The following is a 12,683-nucleotide window of genomic DNA, read 5'->3' as shown; positions in this document are numbered from 1 at the left end:
GACCTGAGGGTTAAGCAGCAGATGCACAAGTGGTGCAAAACTGGTTTTGTTTTAGGGGTGGATATAAAGAAGTTGAAAGTAGATATGGAGATTATGAAGGTTGAGGCTTAAGACAACCAGAAAAAAAGTCTCCTTATTATGAATAAATCATGCTAGCATTGACCACAGCAACTGTTACAACCTCTTCTGAAACACCACAAAAGTGAGTTGGAGGGACCTTCACAGCAGCTGGAACTGGAGGGACCTTCACAACAGCTGGAACAGGAGCTGGTGAACCCCTGTTGAGGGAACCAAAAGGAGTGTGGGATGTGGAGATGGCTCATGCACTTGTATCTACCACAAACTAAACTGGGGCTGTCAGTGCATTTTGGAACTGCCATCCAAGAGACTGCATCTTGTATTTTGGTATGAGCTAGCAACAGTCAGGAAAGGCCTCCTTCAAATGGCTGTTTGTACACTGCATCCAGGTCTCACTAATCTTCAGTTCCAAGTATATTACAGGAATATCTCAATTCACTCTCAGAAACCCAGACACGAGCCTGACTCTTCCAAACTCTAGTTCCTCTCAGTTTGCCTCAGTTGTTGGGTGCTGCATTTCAGGCACCTTGCATGGACCTGACCTTCMGAAGGTGAATACTCAGCACTTTCTAAGTACACAACACTCAAAGCAGCCTCCAACRGGATTAATAAAAATTAAGGCACTCAAAAATTGTTAGTTACTTTTGAAAATCTTACCCAAAACTAGAATTGTCTGATTGACAAGAAAAATAGAAATCACAGGTAACCATAAAAAGATCCATGTGTTGCTGTGCTCAAGGTACTTTTAGAGTGTAAACTTTATTCCCATTCATAGCAACATGGTTAATGGCAAAAGGGTTTGCCCTTTATGTCCAGTAACCATATTTTACTCTGTATCTCTAGAGAGCAGGAGTCTGTATAAGCAATGAGAGAGGGGGACAAAGAGGTGATGGATTACCAGTTTTTCTCCTGGTGGTGAATTCAGCTGTCTGGAATGGTGAATGTTAATACAGGAGGAAACGAGATAGTTATCTTTTGTCAAAACTGTGATATAACAAATGTTAATACAATCTCAAAGGGAGGTGCAGTTCAGAATATCTTTTTTAAAAAGACAAAACATATCCGGAAACAAAGGTTGCTTTTAACTATGTGTAAACAGTCTTTGATCAATCAACTGAATCCTTAGAAAGGGATGATATATCTCAAAACACAACACAACACCCCTACCACAGTTGGGTAAGTATTTTAACTTTGCTCAGTTTGCTCAGGATGCTAGTAGTTGGCAGGGAGACCCAACCAAATTATTAGAGTGGAACTTCTTTGTTTTCATATAAATTAGCACAGTCCTCTCCTGGAAGCTGCAATCAGTACAAAGTAAAATGGATTGGTACTGCTGAATTATAAATGCATCTGGCATCAGATAGAAATTCCTCCTGAGGGTTGTCTTCAGAGTTCGTGGCTTTTTGTTTCCTCTGCTGCATCCTCAGACAAGCCTGTAAAGCAAAAAGAAGATGCTTAAAAATTCAGTGCATTTGGCAACTATATGCACTATACTGTTGATTCTATCAGTTTGTGAAAGCCTTGGTTATAGCTGGAGGAAACAATTTATTACATGCAAAACAGTTAGGATAAAAATGCTTAACTTGCAAATTCAAGCACTCGCAAGTTCAGAAAATACATAAAATTAAGGCAATAAGAACAGTTTCACATAGCATGGATGATGACCCAGTACAAAATTATGGACTACTTTTGAATCAGAAAAAAAATACAGAGAAAAAAAAAATTAATAAAAAGACAGAATTGGGCATACGATCTGGGACACAGTTACTCCAATCTACTTGCATTTATCCTGTCCCTTTTTCTGGAAAAAATGAGAGTACAAGTTGCAAAACAACAGAAAACTAAATGCACACTCTCATTAACAAGGATATATACATTTATATATATCTATATGTGAATATATCTATCTATATCTACATGTATCTATCTAGATCCATATCTATCTCTCTCCATATATACAACTAAGAGCTTGGGCAAGGGGAAAATAGCCATACTCTTGTATTGAAGATAACTTCTGCCTTAAGCCAAGAAAAGAAGTTTCCTATTTTCAAATATTAGTTCAAGAGATTAATCAGTCTTGGATAGGATAATAATCTTTGCAATAATGAATGTGACAGAATTTGAAAAGTGGGTAGAGACTCATAAAAAGTTGCTTTGAATAGCTAAGAAGAAAGAAAACAGTTTATAATCACACAAATTTGTATACACACATACTTGAATGACTTAAATTAAGTGGCTATTTCACCCAGCAGCTTCTTACATATGCACTCTTAGTTTAGATTGAAAATTATTTAACTTAAATCCTTTTCTAATTAATTTAACCAATCCAAAATAAATTGGCACCATCTCCAAATAATATATGAGTAACAATAACATAACACACATTTTATGAGGTTTGTTTTGATATGTTTTTTTCTTTCTTCTCTGAAGAAGGCTGAAATCCTCCAACATACAATGAAACGAGCCAGTAGGTCAACAGAATTAAATTTGAGCATCCAATGTTCTAAACCAGAGCCACCAGTCTCCTGTCAGCCTAACTGCTTTCACAATCATATTCACACAGAATTTAGCACCAACAACCTATGTAAATTTAAATCAATATGCTTTCATTTAGATCTGTGCAATTTCACATGATCAAAACCATGTAGATTTATTTTCCAGTTTCTAATTTACACTTCCAATATTTATGGTGCTTGGGGATTTTAGTATTTACAGTGGGTTTCTTGGGTGATGGTACTAAACTGAACAAATGTTCTCTTAAGCCTTGAGATACAAAAGACTACAGCAGTAAAATTTCAGCAACAGCTGGAAGCCAAAAGCCCCAAGGGCCTAAGAAGTTCCCCTTACTGAAGCTGCTACTTTTTTTTTTTTTTTTTTTGTTAAGGACAATTAAAAGTACCATGTTAAGAACTGAGCTGGGTTTCCAAAGGTCAGCCCTCGAATGGCAGTGCTTTTGTTCAAAGCTCTTGTCACGCAGCACACGCTGGGATGCCAAAGGGACCAGCAGCAGGTCCCATCTTATTTCATTTATGACCATGGGGAAGGAGTTAGGTAAGCACGATAATGAAACTTGTGGATTATAGGAAACGAAGATGAGTTACAAATTCTAGGGAGGAGAAAGAAATATTCCACTAGGACTAAGGGATTAACAAATATGAGAGAAGATAAGAGGAGATACCGCTTGAAATGCACCATGGAAATAACAAACTTTAACTTTTTCCACTGTGCTACTTCTACAGGGCTTTTCTCAGCAAGTATCTGTGTTTAAATTATGCACTTGAAGTGAAACACCCACCACAGCTCAATGCAGTGTAGAAACCACTGCAATGATACAGTTAATGCTGTTCCTGACTACACAGCTTTGTTGAGCTGGTAACAGCTCTGCATGAAAAAAAAATACCAGAGAATATCTTGCTTTTCCACAGTAATCAAGAAAAACAGTGCCAGAATTATGAAACTGGCTGCTGCACACTCCTATAAAAGCTGGACACACACACAATCCGAATGAGAAACAGAGAAAAGGTGTTATGACTGTGGCCAGCTCTTTGTACCAAAGAAAYTGGTACAGAAACTGATGCATCAGAAACTGATGCAGATTTACCAGAGACCAAGAGTCTACCAGCCTGTGATTAGTGTTGCACACTGAAGCCATGACACTGCCACTGCACAGGGCCCTCAGCCTCCCTGTGTTTGAGGACTGGCTGGCTACAGGACCCCTCAGGAGCAGAACAGAACAGAAATTAAATAGGAGAGGTTTACAAAAATATCTGAGGGAAAGAAAAAAAAACCTCTCCATGAGAAGGCTACAGTATCCTAATACACTTTTTTTCCTTTGTTAGGCTGAAAGCATGGCCTGTGAAAAGTGTTATTATGAACTTCTAATATAAAAACAATTCTTTGAGCCAAAAAATAGTGCCCAGTGCCCAAGACATGGCCTTCAAAATCTGTTACTTCCCTAACATTGACTTCTTACAAACAACCCTTGTGTCTATTTCTACAAATCGCCATGCCAAAGAGAACCATATGAATGGTTACTTTCAAGCTCATGAAACACCGTGGATCTCCTAAATCTAACACATTTACTGTAATTACTGGCTGGCAGAACTGAAGTCACAGAGTGGGATTTACCTTGGTTTCACACAAGTTTGCACAACAGCACTGTACATGGCTATAGGGAACCTGGAATATTTCTGCATGGATCAAAGGAGTACCACATGAGTAAACTGTGGGAGAGGTGAGCTGACTGGTGAGGTAAAGACTGCACCTATTTTTGTTGTGCAACTCCAAAATGGGAGGCAATAYAGAATCAGGAAAACACACAAGGCAATAACCAGCCTTCCCACCTCTACCTTGAATTTTTTCCAACTTGCAATATTTATTAGTCATGTAGAAGAACAACATAAATGTCACATTGCTCTAACTGGCACATTCTATGTTATAGCAGATGAGATAATTAACATCAGAGAGTTTTCTCATTAGCATATTCTGACAAGCTTAGACAGATCCTAAAAAATACAGGGTATAAATACAAATTCTGAAGATTAGGCTTCTTTACCTCATTTCATCAGAAATAAAAACCTTCCTTTCATCTTCATATGCACCATTATGAAGTTCACAATGTTTCATTTTATTCAGCATCCAAAAATCCTATCATAATAACACTGGTCTGAGCACATATACTTAGAGAAATGTATATYAGAAGGTTTAGTCTCTGCTTATCAGCAGAGCTACAAACTGGGAAGCTGCTTCTGTAAATAATCATGGTGTATTTTAACTCTGCAGCAGGCAACTGCAAGCAACTCCAAGAGGTTTTGGAGTTCAGTTTTCAAAACAGAGCCAGAATACATGATTATATCAATATCCTGATTAGTAACATGAGATTGAGCATATCTGACACCAAGAAAGTCACTTAAATCCCTCAAATGTTGTGTATTTGTCAGTTAGCACCCTCATGAAAGCAGCTTCTATAAACGAAGACACACAATACTTCAGTCATGTTATTTACCTCTTCAAAAGCATTACTTAGCACATATCATTGAGTCACAGAAAGTTCATTTGTAGATCAAAATGTACTTTTGAGGCTTGAAAACCAAAAGTTCAAAGAAAATCAGTTACAGTGGCAGAAGTACCAAAGACAGCTGAAAATGCCCAACTTTTCTGGGATTATTATTCATGCAGTTAGAAGAAAAAAAAACCCAATGACCCAATTAAAGGGAGAGATGGTATTTGAGCATGATGGCAAAGGGAGGAGAAAGAATCATTTTCTGTAGTCATAAATTGTTCACACTAAGCATGATGGTGCAAGGTTTAAAGACATTAAATAATTAGGCAATGGAAGAAACTACCCAGGGAGGTGGCTGAGTCAGGGACATGGTAAGTTTGCAGAGATAGCACMGATGAAATCCTAGTGGGGATTAGTGAAAAGGAAGATACACAGGTTTTGAATTGGATGACCTAAAGGATCTTCTCCAATCCTATCATTTATGCGGCGATGATTCATCCTAAAGAGAACATTTTGGACCCTTATGAATTACTGGCTGAATTTCCTGGATACTATTGTACATTAGTCTACTCTAAAGCATGCATAAAACTAAGTCAAAGTTGGCTTTGAAGTGTTTGATCTACAGTATCCAATACTTCCAGCCTCTTTTTCATAAAGTGACTCAGAAAAGAGCTGTTATAACAAGACMAAAGTTATTTTGAGTTCAGATTAAGTTAGAAAAGGGAGGCACCCTGTTCTTCAGCTATTCCCACCTAAAAGAGGAAAAAAACCCCACTCCATCTCATGGACTAATGGTTAGTATTGCTATTTCTAGACCTGACATACGACAGCTTTAGAACAAACTACAGCTTTAAAGTAACTGTTTTTCATAAAATTTTGGATCCAAAACGAAATGTTCCAAATGACCAAAGTTAATAGCTTTTTGCCTTTTTGTTAACAAAAGATGACAGATTTTTCCCAGCACCTTTTAAGTCATATTTCTGAAAATCATATTTCTTTTTTTAAGAAAGCCCATCTATTCATCACTAATAATTTTCTTTATCATTATAAACTGCAGGAGGAAACATACACAGCTGCCTTTTTCTTAGTATTTAGCCTTCATTCTGTAAACACAATCCAACGGGCTTTGAAGATTGCAAGTCTTCTTTATCAAGTAGACACAATTTAGGCGGATTGCAAAATGGAGCATTCTAAAATCAACAAGCTACAAACTATCCTGTTCTGATTTAATGGGAGAAACTGGACTTGATTGGTATTCTGTATCACTTCGACCAGGCTAATAAGCTGAAAGGGGCCTCAGCATTGTTTCCCCAAGTCACCAGTGAGTCACTGACCACTGCACACATAATTTAACAAGGYTCCAATTTTTGTATCAGAAAGTGGAGTGATGGTAGCTGAGTAAGTGGGAAGCAAGGCTGACTCATTCATTACAGAGCTGTGTAAAACAAATAAATTTGTTTTTCATTTAGTGTGACTGAGAGWAAGGGCTTCATTCAGTGAACTTTGCTTTGTCCGGAGGGACCCTATACATCACAGGGTGGATAAAGTGAAACAACCATTTCCATCACTGCAAATGTGCCCCCCACTAACTGCGACTAACGTGACAAATCCAACCTACATGAAAGTATCCACAGCTAAGTTTCTAAATGCCACAAAATAGCAGGGGTGGAAGGGGCAGCTCTGACCTTGGGGAAAGAGGAGGGTCTATTCCCACAAAACTCACAAAAACCTTGCTAAAGTATTCCTTTTGTCATTCTGACTTAATAGTGACATGTAGTAGCCCTGTGACACAATGGAGTTAATAAGGAGGTAGTAATGACAAAGGMAACATTTACCAAGTGTCCACACAGGGTGTTTCTAATTAAGTTTTAAACAACTTACAAAGTTCTTATGCATTCACGCCTCTAGGCATTAGCCCTCAGTAGCCCTCGGTATGCTTTCTTTACATCTTTCTTATTCAAATTTCCCATATTTTGGAAAATACCCAAGACATGTGAAATGTTTCTCATATAAAGTTATTAAATTTAGAACACAAGGAAAAACATCCAGAGGCATCACTAAAATTTCCCAAGGTGCACAGCTGCTTCTTTTAATGTTCCTAGTTACATACATGTGTACATATAAAAAAAAAAAAATACATATATATATACATACACACCCCCCCCATATCCCCACAGTTGGAATAAACACATTCCCTAAGAACCAAGAAGCTGTCATAACACCAAATCCAGCTTACATATACAGATAATAAGGAGATCAAGAGGAAGGGGATGCCAGTTAATTTGAAGCAATGTAGAGCTCTGTAAACAACAGTCTAATARCAGCGTTTTAAGTTCCACTTAGGAACAACAATAAAAAAAATCCAAAAATTATTACAGAGCAAACTGAATATGCTTGCAGGATAACAAGCTGGTTTAAAAGCATTACCTATCTAAAATAATGCCATTGATCATTACTGTAGGAAGCATAATTTCAATGAAGCCAAAATTTTGGATGAAAAATGCAAATTTTCTCAAAAAAATCTGACTTCTCACAATCTCCTACCAAATGCTGGACATTCTTCTAAGAAAGCTTGCAARAGTTTTGAAAATTGATTGTTTTCATTTAGACATGATCTCAAGAAGTCATAAATGACACATTTCAAATGAGGCACATATTTCTTGCTAGGAAGTAAATCCTACAAATGATTTTACTTTTACAGTGGCCAAACCTCCCTTCTTTCTAATCAGCTATCAGYCTTGGTTGGGGTGGTAAATTAATTCAGTCGCTTCTAAGGCAAATATGCATAACACAAATCTAAAACTCAAGTAATTATGGTCATACAAACGCCACTGCTTCCATTTATTCTTCATCATGCCTACATCTTCCCATTCACTGCAACCCGCAATCCTATTAAGCTTTTCAGARAAGTTGGGTTCTTAAGAATTTGCTGTGGGAAAAAATAACAACAAACACYTGGACCATGTACCTTGAGATTAAACAGACTATAATATATTAAAACCAGGGTCTGTTTTGTGCGGATGTAACTCTTGGCTTATTCCCGGGGAGAGGCAATGCCATAGCAATCAGTCTTTTGCCTGCCTGATTCGTTGTGCTGTTGTGTTGACTTCCCAGACAGACGAGCAGCCAGCTGACTATTAACAAATCCTTTATCTTCGATCACCGTGACAGATAGGCCAAACTCCAGGGGTAGGTTAGCTTTAGGGCAAGATTTTCCACCATTTTCATATGAATGGCAGTGAATCCCACTCCTGGAGACAACCATCCAGTGGCTGCCTGCAGGAAGATATAAGAGCCTTCATGGATACTGTAATATATATTACAGTCGATTTCTACTCCTAAAGGTTGGCTGCAGCTCATAATTGAAATCTTGAAGACCTGCAACCTTCCTCTTCAAAAATTCCTCATCTACATAATATCACTTGAGCTACTGCTGAGCAAACCTTTCAGCTGAGAAAAATTTCATTTGAAATCTGTAAATACAGGTCAAATAAATAATCAGTCAAATTTCTGCTAAATKTGTCAGATCAGTTTGGCTAAAAAAATAATTACAGCATTTTTTTATATTTCAAAAATCCTTTGAATTCTCATTTCACACTGAAGTATTGCAAAAAAACTTCCTTGAATATAAATATATATTTTTAAAAAATAAGAAGTCTAAGTGAAATACTTCATTTGATGAGAAAAATAAAGAAACCTGAATAAATCGTTGGAGGATGTTCCAAAATAACAAATTTTCCATTTTTTTCTCTTCAAGTCTGAAACTTMAAAAAAAACCTCAAACAAACCAGTAAATCACAGACCTCTGCTTTTGTTAGTGTACACAGTAACTTAACTCAAAATAGTGTATTTATCCTCCTAATATGCATGATATCATTGTTAGAATGAAGCTTTCAACAAAATTGTCTATGATACATCCATGCAAAGCATAGGCAGCTTTATCCAACACCACCTTCAGCAAGACATAGAATAAAATGTCTAAGTTTATAGGGGGGAAAAAAACCCCACCGTTTCTTGAATAAAGAATCTGATACAAACTTGTACTAAGGGCCTGTGCTGTGCTTCTTGCATGAATTTAAACTTGTAGGGCTACAAAACAGCTCAGTACCTTCATACATAAACATCAGTTTCTCCATTAGAGATTTCCAGCATGTTCATTCCAGCCTACAGTACACATAAGCCCATGGCTCCTCAGTACCAGAAAGATACAACAAAATAGAATTCCAAAAAGAACACCATAAGTGATTTTGTGGAAAACAGGAGGAGGAAAATAGCTAGAGGCAAAGCAACATTAGGAATTGTTCAGTAAAACTAAGAGATATGAAAGAAGATCAAGAAGATGAAGTCAAGGAAAGGAATATTCAAGGCTTCTTTAATGCCATGTATTCTCTCTGGAAAAGCAGTRGAAGCCACATGGCTTATGACATTTGCAAATCAGTACCAAAATAAAGAAAAAAAAATGCGGTGGTCAGGGACATGGTCAAGCTGATATAACAAGAGTTTTCCATTTCTAACTTCTATTATCGTACAACAAATCWGAGGTGCTACAAATTCCTAAGCACTTAGTAATATTCACAGARACATCAGCTTTTGCTTACCATCAAGTATTCAGCAACGGAATACTCTTCAGTATGTTRCTCCTTGTTAAAATGGAACATTACAGTGCAAATGATAAAATCAGATTTCCATGGATTCTTCTGGAAATAACATACAACAGGATTTTACCATTTGATGTCATTTTTCCTTTGGAGTCTTGTGGGAAAATACACTTTGGTAGAAAAGTAGGTTTGAGGAAAAATGTGTTTAAAAAAAAAAAGGAAAAAGTACTTTTGTATAATACTTTCCAATCTTGAATTTCACACATTCTTTTTAAGCTACAGTATATGAGAAAAATGCTCCAGGAGGTTTTCCCCAATGCAATCTTTTGATAAGTCTCAGCATTGGCTTAAAAGCAAAAGAACAAAATTTAAAAAGCCCATACTAAAGTAACAGATGAAATGTCTTATAAATGGACACTGAACTCCTTTCTATTGCTCACCAACACTCTGTATATGCTTTTTCTTGTTGTTGTCTTGGGGATTTTTGGTGCTGTTGCCCGTTTTTGAAAAGTCTTGTATTTGCAAAGGCAAGAGATGATTTTGGGGGGATGGAGGGGCAGTGTATCATAGAATCATAGAAKTAAKTGAAGTTGGAAAGGATCCCACMAGGATCAAGTTCATCAAGTCCAACTCCTGTATAAAAGCACTTCATATTTTTTTATCTGATATGCATGCTAAACTGTCTTAATAGCTCAACATAGTAAAGACCTCCTTATTTCCATTACTTTCCCACTGCTAACAGTCTTGTCYCATACAGATGGAAGTGAGTTACCCCCACTACACCCCTGAATATTTCCAGGTGTATCTTGGCCATAGCAACTTTAATGGCAATTTCAGTACTCACAACAAAAGCTGTAAAGCTGCTCAGATTTGATGATCCAGTTAAGGATCATTATCGCCCAAAACKGAACAACAACTAGAAATTTCTGTGCCCTCCAACCTCCTGCCAATCAGCAGAACCAGAACAAGGGCAGCACTTTCTGGGACTGAGTCTTTTAGCACCTCCAGAAAAAGAGTAGAAGCCAACACACCGGCATCTAAGGCTTGGAATGATGAAAGTAGCAGTTTTAAATGTATTATGGATTTTCTCATGGGCTCAGGAAGCAATAAAAACTAAGTACAGTCAGACTGCAGGAAACCAATATAGCTTTCATAATTTTTTGTGACTTTAGGGAAAACATGCTCAACCTTTATAGACAGCCAATACAGTATTACAAATTTTCAGGAAATGTCACTGTTRTGGGATTCCCACAACAAATGTAGTTTATGTTGAAATTACTGTTTTCTGCAAGGACACTGCTCAGAATAAATTCAAGTATTGCAAATGACGTGAATTTACAATGCAACACAACTAACTTCTTGATCACAGGCTTCCCACTGAGCCGGATAYGAACGATGCTAAGAAGAGCAAGTGATTTCATTCTGGTGGTTATATAACTATTTGTTCATTGACTAAAAGGGTAAGTGCCTGAACAAAGCTAAAAGAGCAAAGACAAACATGCTAAATCAAAAAAGAATCCCCAAAAGATGCCATGTGATAAAARAATTCCAGAAAATTTTTGAAGCACAGGGAGAAGGAGATTTTTTGTTGTGCAATGTTGCAATTTATCAATCACTGCAGTTCTTTCCTACTCTGGAGGAAGTTTAAACAACATCAGTGGCTTGGCACATTTTAAAACAAAGTGCTGAATCCCAACATAGTTAAAGGGTATACCACAGATAGTTAAAAAAAAATCCTTGATTTAAGGTCAGGTACTGTAAACACTTACTGTGGTTTATGCATAAGTAATTCAACTAAACTTAAGGAGTCCTGTAGGAATTCTCACACATGTAAACRCTTGCAGTAGAGCCTATATTTCATACTATACAGTCTTTTAACCTGCTAACTAGCTTACTCTTTTTATTCTGATAAATAGTATATTACTAATTAAATATTATTAATTAACGCAATGATCTCACTTAAGTACGAAATTCAAGTTTCCCGGATGACCACGCCCATTTAGTAATGAAAAAGAATTAAAAAAAAAATCTTTTACACATTACTGTGCCCATGACTTGCAAGTAGTGTTGATATGAGGTTTTTGTGGGAGGTTATAACTCTAAAAACAATCTGGTGACATCACCCAAGGAAATACCTAAGTCCTATATTACATTTRCATTTTTGTTTAAAACTTTGGAGACAGAAAAGCATCTGTTTCCTAAGAAAGTATTCCCAAAGAAGTCTCTGCTTTTACACATGGCAGTTCTGATCTCTCACTGCAGGGGAGCTTTACATCAAAGCTCACAAAGAGCTCCAAAAGCTCCATTGGAGACTCTCAAGGTGATAGTTTCAGCAAAACTACAGTGAGAGAAATGTTGCTGAGAGACATTCTGTTACAGCAAAAGTGAAATCTAAATACAGTAGATGAAGATTTATCAAAATGTAGACATAGTCCCACTGTGCCAGTCCATTATCCTCTTCTACTAGGATCTTGCAACGAGCTGGATGCTATTGCTTCTCTCCCARTGCATTTGCAATTTATTGGTCTTGTTGCTGCAATCAGGGATATTGTTGAAAGAAGGGCAATATACCTCACATGTAAGATGTTCTGAAAGGAGTTGTGAGTTGAAGTATAGAACAGTTTTGGTTTCATCCTTACTTGGGATGGTAAGAGTGTTTTCTAATCTCTCATCCATGAAATCATGGTCTGCAGCCCATGAAATCACACTAAACAAGAAAATAAACATCATCCTCACAGTATTTTCAGCTAAAGRTGCAAAGATATGATCACCTGAATGAAACAGGCCAGCAGAAATGCACGATTGTGAATGTGTGAAACCACTCATTCAATTGTATGAGATGAGAAATTTAATCCACAGAAGATGAACAAGAAAACAGTAAAACATATAAACAACATGTATCAAATCTTTAAACACACTGTTTAAAGTAGCACCTACCCTTCTCTCATGTCTTTCAGAAGGCAATATAACACTGTTGAAATAGGTCCAGGTATTAGAATCCAAAT

At 37.0% G+C, this 12,683-nt stretch overlaps 1 protein-coding gene across 1 annotated transcript in view; it reads right to left on the bottom strand.

The window, feature by feature from the left end:
• Window positions 1-244: 244 nt before the first annotated feature.
• BBS9 (Bardet-Biedl syndrome 9) overlaps window positions 245-12,683 on the bottom strand; it is a 272,395-nt gene continuing 259,956 nt past the window's right edge. The window contains exon 23 of the mRNA XM_057367718.1: window positions 245-1,511. Within this exon, the coding sequence (XP_057223701.1) occupies window positions 1,465-1,511 (47 nt within the window). The 3' untranslated portion in view covers window positions 245-1,464. The remainder of the gene's footprint in view (window positions 1,512-12,683) is intronic.

The sequence above is a fragment of the Malurus melanocephalus genome, unplaced genomic scaffold, assembly GCF_030028575.1.
Source record: "Malurus melanocephalus ecotype Western Australia unplaced genomic scaffold, MMel_1.1 scaffold_83, whole genome shotgun sequence".
NCBI lineage: Eukaryota > Metazoa > Chordata > Aves > Passeriformes > Maluridae > Malurus > Malurus melanocephalus.
Note: the sequence above shows the minus strand (reverse complement) of the source record. Positions and strands in the feature narration are given on the sequence as shown.